Raw genomic sequence first — 19,226 nt, 5'->3', positions numbered from 1 at the left:
TTGGACTGTAGAGGGAACTAAATATTTCAATTAAAGGAGAACAACACAAACTTGACTAACAGGTGCAGAATGGCACAAAATATTCTAACACTGGAAATACTGAAGGATACTTTTGAAAAATGGAGTCAAAAGTTAATATTAACAATGCCAATAGTGATATCTGCCTCTATGGATATACTGTGTCTAAAAGATGTTAGAAAGAGGAACAAGGTTTACCTGACAAGATAGAGACTGAGTTGAAAATGGATTTTCAAATGACAGGTTACAAGAATGACATGGAAAAAGATGTTATGCTGGACATACAAAAGAAACCAGCTGATGTTTTAATAATTAAAAGGGACATACAAACAATAAACCAAGAGAGTGGCCTGGATCACTTTTCTATATTGGACTTACAAAAAAGACTTGTTAAAGCACTGAAGAATCTTGTGAGAAGGGACAAAGAAGAAGAAGAAAAAGACACCAAGTTCTATGACATTATTTGAATGGACTAAAGATTAAGATTGTCAGAAGTAAAAGGAAGGAATATAAAGTTGGTTTATTTGATCAAAGTTAAAATAGATATGTTGTTATTTCTGGTAACCCTTAATGGACTTTTGCTGACACCAAGACTGAAATGACGATGCTTTATGGATTTGTTTCTAGATAAGAGATGGGATATGGGAAGAAGAGATCATTTGTTGTAATTTAAGAGAAGGTAAAAAGTTACTAAATTGTTTACACTTCTTGTGATAAAGATTCTTTATATATTCCTTTTTCTTTACTATAGTTTTACTTTTCTTTATTTTCTTCTATTCTTTAAGTCTTTTCTCTCTCTCTCTCTCTCTTTGTACCTTTTAATCTTTCTTTCTATTTTTCTGTCTTTCTTTTGGTTTGTATTTGTTTTGACTAATTATAATCTTTAATAAAATTACTTGGGGAAAAAAAGAAAAGAACTCCCAGATATTAGGATCAGCCAGGAGCAAATTACAGCTTTGTCCCCATTGTCTCCAATGGTGGCTGTAAGGACCAGCATTTTTAAGGGATGATTAATTCCTGATGCTTTATGCCTATGGACTCTGACATATTCCACAGTAATAGGGATCAAAATCCAGCAACATTGTGGGAAATTAAATTGGCAGGTGCATCCTCCAGCACTGAAGGAAAATATTGGCCATCCTGTGATGAGTGTAGATGTAACCTAATTTTTTTTATATATATAATTTTTATTTAAAAGCTTTAAGAACAATAATAACTACAACAAACTAAATTAGAACAGAAAAAGTGAAAAAGAAAGAAAAAGAAAGAAAAAAATAACAGAAAAAGCTAAAAGTGCAATAAGAAAACAGAAGAAAGAAAAAAAGGGCAAGATATAAAGATATAAAGAAGGGGCTTTGATATGCTTCACAGCAGTTGTAAGTACAATTATATTTTAACCTCTCTAAAGTTACATCATGACTCTCTTCTCTCTATAATTTATCCTCTCTAATCATCAAAACCATAAATCACAAGTTCATTTTTTTCATTTTTATGCAAAAAGTCCATAAGGGGTTTCTTAGTCACCAATAAATGTAGATATTGTCTTTCTGCTAATCAAAGAAGTCAGTTTATCCATCTTTGCAATTTCTGCCAATTTCACCAACCATTCCTCCATAGTGGGTAGTACTGAATCTTTCCATCTTTGTCCATAGATGTAACCTAAATTTTGGATTGGTAATTAGGTCAGGGTTAATTGCTTTCAGGATAGCTCACCAACTGTGCTCACCCTGTCCCCTGGTCTAATACTGGTACCCCTAACAGTGAGCCCCAGAAGCTGCAAAAGTGTCAACCCTGTTCTTCAACAGCATGGCTACACCTCAGAGAGCCCACTTAGCTGCAAGTAAAGCAGTATTTCTGATTGTTTAAACAAAGTCATATTTCGCAGAGAGGAACAAGTCATCCTTCTATCTTTGGGAAGGAATATAAATTTGGACATAAATACACATTGATGATGATGATGATGATGATGATGATGATGATGATGATGATGATGATTTTGTGGAGTCCTTTTCATTACCTGACTAGGTAACATCATCAGTGCTAGTGGGTGGGGTTTTCTCCCTGTTTATATACAGTAGTTCGCTCTGCCTGTGTTGGTGGGGGTTGGTTTTTCTCCTTGGTAGTTCCTTGATTAGGGTATAATTTTCTGCTTGATTGTCTGTCCAGTGTTAATCCCTGCTTATCTGGGTGTTGGCTGCTGGAGAGAATGTGTTCTGATCTTTCTGTTTCCTTCTTAGCTTTTTAATTTTTATTTATCTCTTTTGAATGGTGTGTGAGTGTGGTTTATCTCTATGTCATGATGATTTTTCTCCAGTTCTTCTTTGGATAGATCCTCAGTTCAGATCCTGAGTTGACTGATGCTTTTGTTGTTCTGATCAGCATTCTAACTATTCCTAATTCTGGTTATAATTGTAGTGGTACTTACGCTGGACCAGCATTTCTCCTTTTCTGGCTAACTGCCTCCTGGGTAGAGTTAGCTGTCAGATCACTCAGCCTTGTTATATATTGTTTATTGAAACATAATCTCTTTCACTGGGCCCCTGCAGAACTGTCTCCATTGGTCAGCATGTTGTGGTACAATTAGCTAGACTGCTCTGCAAAAAAATGGCAATGACCAATTTTTCCAAGGATGCTCAGGAATTTTTCTACCATCTTTCTGAACGTACATTGTTAAGGCATGTTGTTCAATATTCTTTGCAACGTGCAGATGGGATGTAATAATATGTTCTTACCCCACTTTTTTCCTGCTCTAGACCCACAAATAGCTATTTTATGTAATTAATCAGTAGAAATTTGTACTAATCACAGAATTTGCTTTCTTCTTCAGGTTCTCTTGTCTTGGAGGTGCTCTAAGCATACTGGAGCTGAGCACAATGATGGAGCCAAGCCACTATCCTCTTCCTTGGTTCTTTGTTGGAGAGATGACAGAGACTTCAGAGACACGCTGAAGCTTAGTATCACCTTGAGGAGGAGGTGATAGCATAATGAGTCAAACAGTACAGGTGTACTTAACTTGGGAGGTAAAAGAGGTTCTATCTCTCTTTTCTTCACCCCTGAAGTTCCTCATCCCTCTTTTCTTCTTTCTGCAATTTCAGAATGTTCTGAGAACCAGCCAAACTGAAAAAATGAGCCTTGCCCCTCCTTTCTAGATCCAAACTATGAAGGGCAGAAAAAAACATCCTTATCAAATCCAGTTCTATGCTTGTCACAGTTGTGGGGAGATGGCAACTGGAGAAGTGGTGAATTGTAAAGTTCTTGGTGCTCTCTGAGCTTGTTGCTTGCAGATGTCTCATTACTCAACTAGATAACATCAACAGTGCACTGATAATGTTACCTAGTTGGGTAATGAACGTCTACAAGCAAACAACCAAGCTCAGAGAGCACCAAAAACTCTGTAGTTCACCCTGAGCCACATACATTCTTTTCTATTGGAATTGGTGAATCTAAAATTTAACTCATAAAATTGTCCTATGATAAGTAACTCCTTGGGTTTTGAGTGCAGTTGAAGAAGATATGAAACTAGGTTTATTTCTGTCCTTGCGGTCTGCCGTCCCTTTCTTTCCTATTTCTCCTGCTCCTATGCCTGGCTGACCACTGTTGGAAACAGTACACTCAGCTAAATGAGCCTAGGCTAGGTCTGATATAGCAAGCAATTGCTGGCATTGCTGTGTTAATTCTTGCTAGTCTGCCCATCAGACCAGAAAATTAGCAGAGTCAGACATAAGCAGCACAGTTCAAATGGAGAAATGACTGAGGATCACTGCAACATACAATTTGTGCTTCTGTTTTTTATTTGCGACATAAAATCCCTAAATTACACAATCAGCGTTATATTGCAGAGATGTTGTAAGGACTGATCTATTTAACACCTTTAAGACTATTTTCTCTGACTTCATGCTAGCTTAAGAGGTCTATCATTTTTTAAAATGCAATTTTCCCCTCTAAAAATCCTAAAATATATTTTGAAGCTATCAAACATTACCAGCCCCAAAGATTCAGCCACTAAATGTATTTTCTTTTCTAAACCCTGGCCAGGCCAGTGCCTCTCCTGAGGAATCATGACCCAAGGGGCAATACCCATCAAGTCCCTGCCTGCATCTTACTAAGGTGGTCCTGATCAGAAGTTAAGCAGGTCCCCAAAAGATGATCATATAATGATGGGACCAGATAAGAAGGGAGAAGTAAATTCCAACCATAATGAGCTTTAAAAATCAAAACCCATTTTTTAAAAATCAAGAATCTTTCACATACAGTATATGTATGACGTTCATTTGTTTTAATCAGTCATGACATGGAACTTTAGAATAATTATTCTGCAAGAAGCCTTGGGACTATGCTTCCTTTTTCCACATTCTATGAACAGTACAGATTACTCAGTTATCTCCTTGCTTTCAGCAAATCATTGCTTGCCATACAAATTAGCCAGCTATGATTTGTGTTTGCCACAAAAAAAATCAGTACTGTAAACCCGGCTCTGCTTCCAGGTTTGAAGTATTCTGGATGACTCAGTGGCACCAACACTGGTGAACAAGTTCAGTTTTTATTTATTACAATTATTTGTGTGCTGATGACTCAAAATGTATATATTTACCTTCCCAGACTTTGGCAAAGCTTTGTCCTCTGCCTTTCTGCCCTGTTTGATAAGTAGTTCTAAATAAAATTTATAAGAATGAATGTATGTGTATGTTCATCCTGATGAATAACTAGTTCAAGTTTTTCCCATGTGCTAGACTTTCTCTGCTTTCCCTAATGTTAAGCTATTTTTTAAAAGACAGATAAGCTTTTCCCACTAAACTTTTAGGTTGGCTACAGGCCTGCTCCCTGCTCCAGCCATCTTTAACATATTTGCTTTCAGCCCTACTCCACATCCTCTTGGAAAATCAGTTTTGACTTTAGCCACCAGGGAATCCTATGGATTATCTGCCCTGTACTACATTTGTGTAAATCTACCATGACATCTTATATTTAGGACTCTAGAAAATTGCCCTTGGAACTCACTGTTGTAGCAATTCCAGTCAAGGGACACTTCCATGCCATGGATTACTATGAGAGCAATTGGAAAGGGGAGATGGATCCTATACCAACAGCCCATCTATGAATACAGACCCATTACTGTCCATTGCCGACACTGCTTTAATTGATATTTGACTGTTTTTCTTGCTGTCAAGATTGCTCAAAACTCCAGCAGCCAGCATTGGAAGACATTCCTGCTTCAGAGAAGTCTACAACTCTGTTGTAAAAATGGCAGATGGGAGGACTAATATGCATAACCAATAAGACATACCTGAGAACAGGTGACACAGAAAGTACCTGAAGGTTGAAATTCCCCCCCCCCCAAGTAATTGCCTGCCTTCATGTTCAGAACTGCATTAAAGTCTGTGATGGCTCTGCTACTGAAGGAAAACGTCCTGCTTTCTTTTTCTTCGAATTCCTGCTATTTTAAACTACGAACCCCTCCAAATAAGCAGCTAATCCTCAGAGACTGTCGTGACACAATACAGCATTTCAAACAGAGAAAAATGGAAAGATTTTATACTGAAATACTATTGGATGACAGAGGCAGACTGAGAGAGCTGGTTTAGCACTTCGCAAACTAACAATGAAAGACGACCAACTTTTCTTCCCTCAGTTGAGTCTCTTTCTCTTCCCCATAAAACAGTTTTTATACACTGTAAAAGCCAGACATTTGGGGATGTTAAACACAATTTTTTAAAACAAAAATAAACCTTTTAGAAACATTTTCAAACATTTTACAAATGGCCTTCAGTAATCTTTAAAAGAGATTGGCTCAAAAAGAAAAAAGAACAGAATGGCAGCTAATTCCTTTCTTTAGGTAAGATAACATAGGAGAAAATAAAATTGCATTTACCGTCTGATCTAGGTGAATTTAATGTGGAAAGACTGAAAGGTTCTAACGGTGCCACTCTCGATGTATGTTTCTTCATTCTCTGGAACCGTTCGCTCGTAGATGTTATGTTCTCTTCTCCGCATTTTCCCTCCACATTGTTTTTGGTTGCCCCCCTCCCCCCAATACCAAAAGGTACCTCTCTGTTGTGTCTAGAGACAAGATGCTGTTCGGAAGATGCTGCAGCAAGCTTGGAGGGCAGATCTGCTGTTTCCCGGGGAAACCATTTGCAACACATGCAAACAAAGCTTGACCTCAAAGCCAATACTTTTCTCTTGCATTCGGCTGTCTGACACGGCCAGCGGTTCAGAAAACAATACCCTACACTTATTGCCAAATGCACCTTCCTTCAACTTCTAAGACGGAGTAAACTCATTCTGAAAGCCAGCACCCTTTTGGCATGAAACAGTGCTCCTCTGTGTGCCCACAAATCAGGCACGCGATCCTTTGGCGACAACAGCAGGGAAGGATGCAACACAATTTACTGGTACTTCGTGCTACGAAAACGTATGAGAGGTTATGTAGGCTGCATCTACTAAACTTGAAAACCCTTCTCTGCTTCCAAGGTCTAACACTGGGGGGAAGGGGGGCTTCCTGCTGCTTAGTCAAATATAATAGGATGGGAGGGAAATCTTGAAAACCAGCATTGCATCAAAAAAGAGCTAACTGGATACCGAGATGGGTCTCATAATGTGAAATAAATCGCAGTGCGTTTTCAGCTTACCAGATTTTTTTCAGGGAAAGCCAAAACAAGCCCATTATAAAAGGGGGGGGGCTAAATAAACAGAAAGAGTAAGATCAGGCACAAAGGACTAGAGGTGTCCTTTCTCACATAAATATAAACAAAAAAGACCCTAGCAAAGATAAAAATGTGTAAGAAAAAAAAAAGTAAACCACCTATTTCCTTCAAGAAACTCAAGGCACCATATATGATTCTGAGTACCACTACTCTCCTGCAATCCTACCTTTACAACAATACTGTGGGGTAGATCAGTGACAGTCAGTGGCTGAGTCAAGGTCATCAATCAAGTAAGGGTTAAGTGCCTGGATATCCAACATGGTACCCATAAGCTCAGCACCCCCTCTTTTTACTTAGTCTTTTAATTCAACATCAGTAATATGGGAAATTAGCATACTGTTTCAAAGATTAGCTTCATGTTGTTTCCAGGCCCACATGAACCCCACATACCCTTAAGAAAAAAGAATGACAGGTGCCTGTTATCCAGTATTTGTTTCGAAATGAGTCCATACACTCTGAATAAAGACAAACATTAGCTGAGGTGGGTAAAAATCAACCTGGAAAATTAGAGGATGGCACAGAAAAACCTCACAGTTTGCTTGTGCTTTTGTTGTTGTTGTTCAGTCGTTAAGTCGTGTCCGAGTCTTCGTGCTTACCACGACCATAATTTGGGATTGTATCCATAAAATACCTTCAGCATTTCAAATATACCTGAACAGAAGTTTAAATTCAGGTTTCCACTGCCTAATTAAAAACCTTTGCTATCTACTACCCAACAAGGCATCCAGTGCTCAATTCTTGGGAGAAAACACCACTGAACATAATCTTCTCCCCAATGCACACAGCATCCACAAACGCCAAGGTCCCCATAATACTCAACAGAGCCCTGCTACAAGTAGTACAATGGTCAGATGGAGAATGGGAATGCTCTACACACATCAAATTTCCCAATCATGTGTCCCTTTGGTTCAGTCACAATTGTTGGTGCTGCACTGCACATTTCATACATCCATTTCTTATATTCCAATAAGGTATCCTCCAGAAGTTTGGGGTACTATATCTAACAGTTCTGGTCAACATGACTAGTGATCAGAGCTTATGAGGATTATGGTTTAAAGGGTATGAGGTTGGAGAAGACTTATGACTGCACTTTCTATACAACAACCTTCCCCATCCCCATCCTGGGGATCCACTAGATGTGCTAGACTTCAAATCTAATAATCTCCAAGCACTATGGTCAAAGATCATGCTAACATGGGAACCGTGGTCCAAACCATCTGAAGGGTACTAAACTGGAAACAGTGGCTCTACACCTATCAGGAAGGAGATTCCACTGGCATTCTTTTCTAAGAAAGTTCAAACAAGACTTTGTTGTAATTTTCAGGAGAAAACAGTGGGATTGATTTTCAGATAAATCTAGACTGCCTTTCCTTAAAGCAGATTGAGCCAGCCACCCAAAGTTTTTATTTCAACTCCTATTACTCTGTGTTATAGTTAATGATAGGAAAGAGGTTTGAGGGGTTTTCTGCCTTGTGTCAAACTAGATTGGCTTTGCACCTCTTGACTAGGGCAGGTGACTAGGACCCCCTCACACAACAAAATCTTATGGCACTCTGCCTCAACTTCATACAGTACCGTGTAACCAAACTGGAACACATTTAAAGCAACTAAGTCTAATTGGTTAGCTTTATAAACTAAAATCCATTTTATCAGATGCATTGGCCTAACCTTAGTCAATTGGATGTGTGTACATAAATGTGTGTGTGTGTGTGTGTGTGTGTGTGAGAGAGAGAGAGAGAGAGAGAGAGAGAGAGAGAGAGAGAATGAATTCACATATCTAATGGGGAGAGAGAGAGAGAGAGAGAGAGAGAATGAATTCACATATCTAATGGGGAGAGGCCAATTAATAGTGCCACTTAAAGGTTCTTGCAAACATACAGAAATAGAAAAGAGCGCAAGTATTTTTGGCTAGTTCCAGGTTAAGGCTTTTACTGTGCAACCACCCCGCCTCATTCACACACTTTTTTTAGGGGCTTCAGGTAAAGTTGCATTCCATTTACAGTCCTCCCATATTTTTTCCACACTACCAAGTTCACTACTACTTTTATTTGTAAACTTTCCAAGTTGTTTTCCCATCCTCCTCCTCCTCTTCTTATTCAGGAAGGTAAGGGATAATTAAGAGTTCACTAGATCATCTAGTCCTTCAACCTGCCTTGTGTACGAATACACTATCACACCATCCTCAACAACAGCCACTCAGCCTCTATTCAAACGCTGCCCAAGGCACTTTGTTCCATTGTTGATCAGCCCTTACTTTTAGGACATTTTTCTGCTGTCCAACTGTAATTCTGATGTCCATCCTTGTAATTTAAACCCACGATTTTGCGTCTTGTCTTCTGAATTAACACTGAACAGTTCTTCCCTCTCTTCTCCATGATAGCTCTTCAGAGACTTAAAGTCAACTATCATGTCTCCTTGTAGTCTTTTCTTCTCTAGCCAAAACATATCTAATACTGTATCTCCAACCATTCTTCATATGTTTTTCCTCCCAGGCATTCATCGTCTTCGTTGCTCTCTTCTGCACATGCTCTGATGTTAAAATACTCACAAATACTTAATGTAAAAACTTGCTCTGAGGAGAGTCAGGAATGTTTCTAAATGCACAGGAAATCAAGGGCAGGACCAATCCCTTACTAACTCAGCCTGGTTTTGCTTCTGTTGTCAATCTCACTATTTTGCTTTCGAAAGCAGTGTTTCCTAAAGTGTGATAGTGTTCTTTCCCCCATAACCCCCTCAGGGGTCCACAAAATCAAAATTATTTGCCAGTCCAAGTTGAAAAATAATATAATATTAAAATTCCATCAAACAATCATCAGAAGTGGTAGTGGCAGCGAATGTGTCAATTTAATACAGTAAAAGCACTAAATATAACCCATGCAAACAAAAGCTCTTTTGGGGTCCTCCATAATTTTTAAAGTGGGAAGGGGTCCTGAGAGAAAGAAGTTTAAGGAACACTGTTCTAAAGGAATTTAGAGCTGACCTTGGGAAAAGAGAAGGACTGAGTGAGCCATTAAGGGAGGACTTAAGATTTTGTTTTGATTTTGTTTAGTGTGAGGTGAGACGGAGAGAAGGTTGGACAGGTTTTCAAAGTTCTGTTATTCCACATTCCTGGAATCTCTGCTGGTTTCTTGACCTAGCCTACCTTGAAGGGTTGACATCAATCTTAAAAACAGCCTCCTATGTTGGCTTGCCTGAAGAATTGCCCACAAATTATCAGTCATATAACATTTCATAATGGGAAACCTGTTTCTACAATCATGGCTGAGTTTCCACATCATGCAAAGCTGCAGTTTGTTCTCACAGAGCACTAAGCTCTAGCCCATGGTTTACAAACCACAATTAGATTTATTTCCTGCACTCAGCTGAAAGCAAAGAAACAGTACTATAGTTTTTTTCTGAAGTTCATTTGTATGGACAAAGAAAGCATTATGTCTGAGTCGCCCAGTTCCTGCTTTTGTTTTCTCTCTCTTTTTAGAAGTTAGAAGTTTGGGTAGCACACAAAACAAGCCAAGAATAAGCCAAGAAATTTGAAAGAAAGCACATGTCTCCTTCACATATCATATTAAATCACTGTAGCATTTAGTATGTTAATCAATCAAAGGGTTAATTCCTAAGTCCATTCAGTTAGCAGAGAACACCAAAAACAAAGAAGCATATTGAGGTCTAGCATGTTATGTGAAACAAATGTAAAAACCCCAGTTTGCCCTGGTTTATATATGTTCTCCTTCCTTTCTTCCCTCTTATGCCAATTCCTTGCTTTCCATCCTAATTTATGACACTGTCCAATTGGCTGTTTTGTCTGACCCAACATACTATGGCTTTTTGTGCTTTGCAAATCAGAAACCAAAACACCTGACTTGGATTTTGTTTTCTAATACTGGTATGTATGTATGTATGTATGTATGTATGTATGTATGTATGTATGTATTTATATTTCAAATTTAGTCACCGCCCATCTGACTCAACGAGCGACTCTGGGTGGTTTACAATAAAATAAGAATAAAAACCAATAAAAATACAATAAAAACAGTAATCAGAAATAAATAATATAATCCGAGGGATAGATGGTATAAATAAATTATCGACCTCCGGGAGCGTCTTCAGGGTGCTAACCACCCCCAGGGTTGGTTACCTGGCTTTGCAAGAAGGCAGTCTTAAAAGCAGGCTAAGAAATTTATTAAAATAATAAATCAACAATTATTGTTTGGATAAAGCAAATTATTTCTAAAAGTAATGAGTCTGCATGTGTATTAAAAGAGGGAGTACACCAAGCCATGCTAGCTGGGAATTCTGGGTGTCGCAGTCCCAAGATAAATGAGTATTCCAGATTGGGAAAATTCTTTCTAGGCAAGGGCATTAATTTGACTCTTCCTGGAGAACTTTTGCACAGATTCCCTGGGACTGACTGTCAGTGAGCAAAGAGGGATAAAAAACCTCTCCCGTCTGCTGTCATTTCTTCAGCGCGTTTAAGGTCAGCCGAAGCTGCTAGAGGACCATTACCAACTCATTTCATGGGGCTGGAATATTAATGTGTTTCACGGAATAAAACAGCAAAACAATGCAAGCTTGGGCAGAAAGCAATGCGTGAAGAAGATACTCAAAGATGTGAAATACCTTCATTCCACATTAGGCTCAATCCAAGAGAAAGGTGTGGTTGTAAACCTCAATTCAAATCTAAGAAATGATTTTCTTTTTAAGAAAAGTCACAAAGATGTAATCACACTAAAAGAAATATGGAAATGAAGACTATGTCTTAAACTGACAGTGCTGTCAGATATTACTGGATTTTTACACGTTTGTTGTGCTTTAGTTCTCTTTCAGAACACAAACTTAATTAGTTCAGAGCAAACTAGTCTCTCATAAGGGATGAATGTTTAACCCAATTGAGCCCAATTTATTTTACAGAAATGTTATTAGGTTCATCAGTACTCTTTTGTGGGGATACCCTTTAAATTCTGCTCCTCCAAATTTCTCCAATTTATTCCATAAGTTTTGGTGAGTGGGAAGCTTTAGTTCTTTTTTTCAAACTTCTACAGAGAACTGTCCTATAGATTCACTTTCATTTTTTACATGCATCTCTTTTCATTTCTGCACATATCTATTACCAATATCTCCTTTTCTGACAGAGCTGCTAGCCTAATGCCATAGATGTAGTTTGACCTCAGCAAAGAATTCAACAAGGCCTCTCATGAGATCTTCATTAATGAAATGATAAAATATGGGGTAGGTGATTCAACTCTTAGATGGATTCATAACAGACTCAATGACAGCACCTAGAACAGTGTTTTCAAACTTGGCAACTTTAAGATGTGTGGATTTCAACTCCCAGAATTCCCCGTGCTGGCTGGGTTGTGGTTGAAAAGCATTGACCTAGAAAGTACTCATAAATGGTTCAAGATCAGCTTGGAAGTAGTAACTTCAAGTTGTGTTTCAAGGGTTCTATCCTGGGGTCTGTGTTTAGCATTTTTATTAATGACCTGGATGAAAAGGTTGGGGGAAGATTATCAAATTTGCAGATGACACAGAACAAGGAGGACTGGTTAAACACTTTTGAGGAGAAACAGAAGATTCCAAAAGAGCTAGATAAGTTGGAACAATGGCTGAAATGTAAAGTCCTGCACCTGTGGAGAAAAAAAAAATGAAAGGCACAAGTATAGGATGGGGAAGACCTAGCTTGCCAGTAATATATGCGAAAGGGGTATGGGTGCTAGTAGACTACAAGTTGAATATTCTTTGAGTCTATGAGCCACCCATGTGATGCAGATGCTAAAAAGGTAAATATGTTTGGGGATTCTTAACAGCAGCGTAAGGTCCAGAATGTGGGAAGTAACTATCCCATTTTACTCTGCCTTGGTCAAGCACCACTTGGAGCACCATGTGTTCTCATACAGAGAAGAAAGTAGACCTGTTCTCTGTTGTCTTGAAGGGCCAGGTCAGAACCAATGGGTTGAAACTATAGGGAAAGAGATTAAGGAAGCATCTCCTGATGGTAAGAGCCATCAACCAGTTGATTAGGTTGTCTCATAAAGTGGCATGTTCCCCTTCATTGGAGGTCTTCAAACAGAGACTGAATAGCCATCTGTCCAAAATGCTTTAGCAGATCCTGCACTAAATAACAACTAAGGAGGATCCATATTTCAGACCACAGCTTTCCTCCAGCAACTGAACACTAAACAGGATGAAGAGAGAAGAGCACATCTGACCTTTTTCTATATTAATAACAATTTAGTATTATGAAGCCATTTATTTTTGAACATTCTATGCTACCATTCAGCATAATTTCCCAGAAAGCTTTTAAAAACAAAACAGAAAAAAACATATTAAAAATTCATTACTAGATTAACAAAGCAATCATATACTCTGTCAGGGTGCTCCAAAGTTAAAGTGCTCTGATGAGCCCCGATGGTTACAGGCAGGCAGGAAAGTTACCCTTTGGGGGAACCTAAGCCAACTTTCCTACAGGGTTAGAAAACAAATGCAACTAGCTTTAAGCAATTCCCATCTTAAACTATAGAGCTGAAGTTACTATCCTATAACCACAGACTGATTAATACTATCCAGATCATTTGAATAATGTCCAACTGAATTTTGAAAATTAAGCCTACATATTTGCAAAATGTGCCAGTGACTATGCAGCTCCCTCACGCTTCCTCATTTCTATCCATTTTGGGGGTGGTAAAAATTTTAATAGTGGACAGGGATGATACACTATAGATTTGGATATTGGAAGTGAAGTTTCTATTGACAGCAGTTTCCCACTTTTCCCCAAGGTCTCTATCAGAAAAACAGTGAGAAAGAAAAATGGTGGGCTTCTCTCATCAGGATTAGCTCTGGAGCACAGATGCAGCTTTTTTCCCCATCAAAATTCCTTCCTCTCACCTAAAATATTCTACACTTTTTCCTACCAAGTTTCTAATTCAATCTGATAAAAGAGGATTTTTCTTTGGCAACACTTTCATATTAAAAATGGAGTGTAGGGTTCTTAAGCTTTGAGGTGGCTAAGGTGTGTGCATGTATTTATTATACAATCATCTCTGGACCTAGGATATCCATGGGACCACGACCTCCTCCCAGTTCAATAAGGTGGTAGAATAGACATCCTCTCATTCAGGGAATGTCACCTACAGGGGACATGGACGCAAGCTTTCTCAGTTACTGCTCCCTTTGGTGGAACAGCATCCCCCAAAATTTCAATGTCTGTTACCCCTCCCCCCTTTTTATTTTTTAAAAAAAGCCATTAAAACAGCCATTTTAGTAGGCCTTGGGGAGAAAAGATTGTAATGTTGTTCCTTCTGGCACTGGATTCTTCTGTTGTTGTTGTTGCTGCTATCAATGTAATTCATGCTCCCAGTGCTTATACTGTACATGTTGATTATACTCTTGATTTTATTATTGTAACTTACATTTTAACCTGATTTACAAATGTCAGGTACATCAGGTCAGTTATGGGCTCTGCAGTCGAAAATGGGCATCATCAAACTGGAGTGAGTTCAGAGGGCAACAACTTGGAAACCAAGTTCTTTGAGACATAGCTAAAAGAATTTGGTATGTTTAGCCGGCAGATGTGAAGACTAAAGGGAGTTATGATAGCATTCTTCAGATATCTAATGGGTCACTGTCTTGGATGACCTGTGTTGGGACCTCAATGGAAGTAGTGCACCTCTTCTGGTCCTTTTAGCCCTCTCATTGGCTTTCAGTACCAACAACCATGGTATCTTGTTGAACTGCAGCCTCCCTTGCTTCTTATGTTTCAACTGAATTCTGGAAAAAAGACATCATAACTCCATTCCACTTTTTTTTTTTCAGATTCAAAAGTATGTGCAGCCAGAGGGAGGCATCAGAGGGTCAGAATGATGTGTAACAGGGAGAAGCATACACCAGCACAGATCCCTCTAGTCATAAACCAGAAGACTCTTTCAGCTCTCCTTTGAAAAAACATGAGGTAGGTTTTAGCACATCCTTAATTCTAGTGGGCACCTTTTGCTAGTCAGGAAGGACAAGGAGGAAGGGAGTTAAGGGAGCTCTCCTTCACACCTATTCTCCTTAATTCTTCATCATCCCTTTTACCAACAGTCTCTTAACAACTGAGTGAGCTCCGTATCTATAGAATTCTTACAGCTAAGCAAAGCTATCACAGAGATCTCCAGAAAGGTCTCTGTCCCTTTTTCTTCCTTCTATGCATTTTGGACAGAAACATAGGAATTTGTTTTATACTGACTGCTCCACCAGCTTGGTACTAGGTCCTCTTAACCTTATTTGGAGTGGTCAGGGCTTGAACATACAACCTTCTGAATACAGAACAAATGCTCTACAAGGGCACTGTAGCCTCATTCTTTAAAATTCCCAGTAATATAAATATTAGCCACCCAGCAGTGTTTGATGAACAGAGCTTGTCCTATGCCATTTATTTTAAGTGGAAGGATATCTCAAAGGACTCTCTTGTTTAAATAGAGATTTTAAGTTTCTTAATACACTCTTAATATGTTCTTCACACAACATACAATTAACTTGTGGAATTAATTAACACAGGAAGTGGTGATGGCCAATGATTTGAACAGTTTTAAAATGGGATTGGGTGAATTCATAGAGGGCAGGTCTACAAGGGCTATTGGTCTTGAAAGACTCAAGGTTCCCTCCAGATTGGGGCAGCATCGTGAGATGGAAATATGTCTTTGTCTCTTGTGAGCACCCCAAAGACAATTGACTGGCCACTGTGAGAAACAAAATGTTAGACTAAGATGGGGCTTGTCTTGATCCAGCAGGGTTGTTCTTTGGTTCTGAATCTTTCCACATAATAATTTAGCTGTTCGCTGACAATAGTGCAGAGTGTGAATAAACTGAGTGGAAAGACAGTCTGTAGCATCAACAAAGCAAAAATCTATATTATTACGTTCAAGTGTGCAGCACTGCACTGCTGGACATAATAAAGAATCTTTGAGTTTCTATTATTATTAGTTTCAGGGAGGGAATGGGCGAATAGGCATAATTTGGTTGTAATTGAATGTCAAATAGTTCTTAATGAACAAATCTGGGGCAAATGACAAAACCACTTACATTTTTCCAATTCTGTACTTATGATGTGCCTTGTCCTTATCTTAGGATGTCTGTTTGAGAAGTAATTTCTCAGAACTAAAGTATAATGAGAACAGTGAAAACTATATGTAATATATATTTTTAAATATATTTCATTCAGTACCCCCATTAGAGACATATTACCTTTTATTATACTGTATGTCTGGCAAAATGCTAACTAAAAGATCAAGCTTAGACAAAGTACTACACTTTTGAGCTGTGAAATCACATGGCTGCATTTATAGGATATTGGCCAAATGGGTCTTTTCCTCTTTTAAGGAAGAATCAATTCCATGTCATTGACTCATCTTTAATCTCTTTAACAGTCTTCTATTGAGGTCCATTGCTTGCTTGTTTGCTTATTTATTATCACCTTTTCTCCAGATGCTCAAGGCAGCCTACATTAATAATAATAATAATAATAATAATAATAATAATAATAATAATAATAAATTAAATTTATATGTCTCCTGACTCCCAGTGACATTACACTCCTCCTCCCATTTTTCCCAAAACATCCTTGTGAAGTAGATTGGACTGACAGGTTCAAAGTTACCCAGACAGCTTCCATGGCTGAGGGTAGACTGGAAATTGGATCTCCTCAGTCCCAGTCCAACACCTTAATGCTACACTATACTGGCTGCTATGCCCATCATGCTAAACATAAATGGTTAGCCATCAGTCTGAAGCTTTCCAATTGTAAAGGGGGAACCATAAACTGGACCTCCATGAATCTTCTTTCCTGCTGCTATCAGCCTGTTCTGCAAATAGAAAACTGTGCTACTTTTCTATATGCACTGTGACTGAATCAGTGATCACTGCAGGTGCAGTAGAATTGTCTCCATCATTCTGAAACCACCTACATGTCTTGGTCTTGCTGGCAGGCACTGAGCTAGAAATGGGGAGACTCTGAGTTCTTGCCCTGCCTTAGGCACAAAGCCAGCTGGGTGATTTTGGGTCAGTCACTCTCTTTCAGCCCTAGGAAGAAGGCAGTGGAAGAAGGTCAAAGACAGCCTTTGCATCAGAAAAAAATTGTACTTCCCAGTCATTATAGGACTGCCCAATTTCCATCAATTTGAGGGCTATGGTCTAAGAGTTGAAAAGGCCAGAAGGACCCATTTTGGGAAGGAAGTTCAGAGCTACAATGGCTAACTGAAACTTCTACAAGTTCAAGACCGCCTTTTTGCCATTTAAAGCCCCAAAGGAAATAAAGGACCCCTATTTTTGAACTTATACACTGAGGCCACAGAAGGGATGCTGGTGGGCTGCTCTTTTTGCATCCTTGCTCTAAATCACGTTTTACAAACAATTCCTGGATTTAGGTCGTACGCTAAGCCAAAATAAGGAAACAAACTACATTATGACTTAGCTCAATATGTTTAACCCCCTTTGCAAGAGAATCATAAAAGGGAAAACTAAAAAAAAAATGTGGCCTTTTTCAATCCTATTCTTTATTCTTACATCCAACATCAAAGATAACCTAAAGCTCAGTGTTGGCATTCAATTTTTCTTGGAAACTACATGTAGGGCTGTTTTCCCTTCCCTTCCTTTCCTCTTGCTTTCTGATTCTAATTCCTGTCTAATCTCTGTCTAATCCTCCCTAATACTTTTCACTTGAAATCTTTCTTTCTCTTGCCACATTGCAGATAACACAGTAAAGCCTAGTGGGCTTTATCAAGAGAAAGGAACAGGATTATATGTTAGCTACAATGTAAAATCAGAAAAGGAGGCTGGAGAAATTGACTTAAATCAGTCTGGCTGGCTGGAGTTGAATTAGCTAAGAATTAACACTCCATTCTGAGTGGCTCACAGGATCAAAGAAGTGTTCTCTTTGTCCCACAGAGATGGGATCTTCAAATGAATTTGAAATGATCCATCACAACCCTTCACTTCAAGATTAGAGCCCAACTAACCACAGTCATGGGATAAGAAGAAAAGGTTGAAAGAAAAGTGCTATGTAAAGGAAGACCAAACAGTATCAGTTTTTTTTTTCAGGCTTCTTCCATAATCTCCTCACATTTTTCAGTTTGAAATCATCTCACTTCCCTTCCAAAGGGGAACTGCTATATTAAGGGTTTCCCATTTTCCCAACTCCTCCCAAATTTGCCTAGGGCATCATCCATGCGCACCTCATTGCAGCTTTTGCCTCTATTTAATTGCATCATTAATCATCATCGTCATCTCATCTATTCTATAAGGCATGGATGCTCAACCTTTTTGGGCCATGGGGCAGATTTAAATTGTTACAGCATGTTATGGGTGCTTTCACAAATGGAAGGTCCTAATAAAATTGCCATTTATTTCCCAGAAGGCCACCTGAGAACTGGGCTGCAACTACATATTGATTGTTGTTGTTTTCCCCCTAAAGTGTCTCTGGGGTCTAGAGCTATGTCTCTTCCAATTCCATGCAAGCTATTCCCATTCCCCATATTCTTGAATTCCCTCAATATTCATGCACTGAAAAGGTCTGACTAGGAGTCATTTGGCTAAATGTACCCATTGCCACACAAATACATCTTTCTGAGATGCACTCAGTCCATGTGGAAAGCTCAAATGTGGAGCCACATGTGTGGGAATGCTGAGGGATGAGGCTAGTTTGTCAAGATAATAATTCCCTTGTATGATAAGAAAATGCTCTGTCCTGTTCACCGCATCTCAAAAAAACAAAAACAAAACAGTATTGTGGATCTTAGGTGGTCTCTCAATTATTAATCAGGGCCAATCCTGCTTAGCTTCCAAAATCAGCCAAAAACTGGGTGCTCGTATACTTAAATTGTGCAATTTGCTGTCATCAGATATAGTGATAGCCACCAATTTAAGTAGCTTTAAAAGATGACTTGACAAATTCATGTAGGATTGGGCTATAAATGGCTATCAGCTTTGTTGACTATATGCTATCATAGACTGCTTATCCTAAATTCCAGCTGCTGGGGAACAAGAGTGGAATAGGATTATCAACTCACTGTCCTTATTGATGAGCTTCCTAAATGTAAGCAGTTGGCTTCTAACACTAGACTAGGTGGGCCCTTGGCATGATGTATCTTACTGTAGGGATAGCTGTATTTCCAATTTAAATAACTATGTAATATGTCCGTGTATTTACTTGCTTTTTCCTATGCTTCAAAAGCACTACTCCAACTTGGTTAAATGTTCTCTGATGCTGTGGTTCTTACAGCTTTGAAATGGGGTTACATTCCTCCCCTGTAAAGATGCTATCACGTTATTACTAGAGCACCAGTCACAAGAATCATGGGTTTAAGAATCATGGTCCAAGCTGGTACTCAGCCAAGGTGCAGTATCACTTTTGAGGAGAAAAAGAAGTTGTAAAATCTAAGAAATAAAATTTGGAGGAGGAGGGCAGGAAGAAGAGAGTAGCTTTAAAAGATGACTTTTAATCATCAACCTTCTCAGGCAATAACTGTTCTCTTGCAT

At 38.8% G+C, this 19,226-nt stretch overlaps 1 protein-coding gene across 3 annotated transcripts in view; it reads right to left on the bottom strand.

Annotated features, from left to right (window-relative positions):
* The window catches only part of SLC35F4 (solute carrier family 35 member F4), a 146,093-nt gene that overhangs the window by 27,942 nt on the left and 98,925 nt on the right, over positions 1–19,226 (bottom strand). The window contains exon 1 of one of the 3 annotated variants that reach the window (XM_007422932.4): positions 5,888–6,265. The exons of the other annotated variants lie outside the window; for them this stretch is intronic. Within the exon in view, the coding sequence (XP_007422994.2) occupies positions 5,888–6,161 (274 nt within the window). The 5' untranslated portion in view covers positions 6,162–6,265. Of the gene's footprint in view, positions 1–5,887; positions 6,266–19,226 lie in introns of those variants that run through there. 3 annotated transcript variants of the gene reach the window in all.

This window comes from Python bivittatus, unplaced genomic scaffold (genome assembly GCF_059951505.1).
Source record: "Python bivittatus isolate LINGU-HERP-01145 unplaced genomic scaffold, Pbiv_v1 ctg000580_np1212, whole genome shotgun sequence".
NCBI classification, from domain to species: domain Eukaryota; kingdom Metazoa; phylum Chordata; class Lepidosauria; order Squamata; family Pythonidae; genus Python; species Python bivittatus.
The sequence above is the reverse complement of the archived record's forward strand: the minus strand, read 5'-3'. Positions and strand labels throughout refer to the sequence as shown.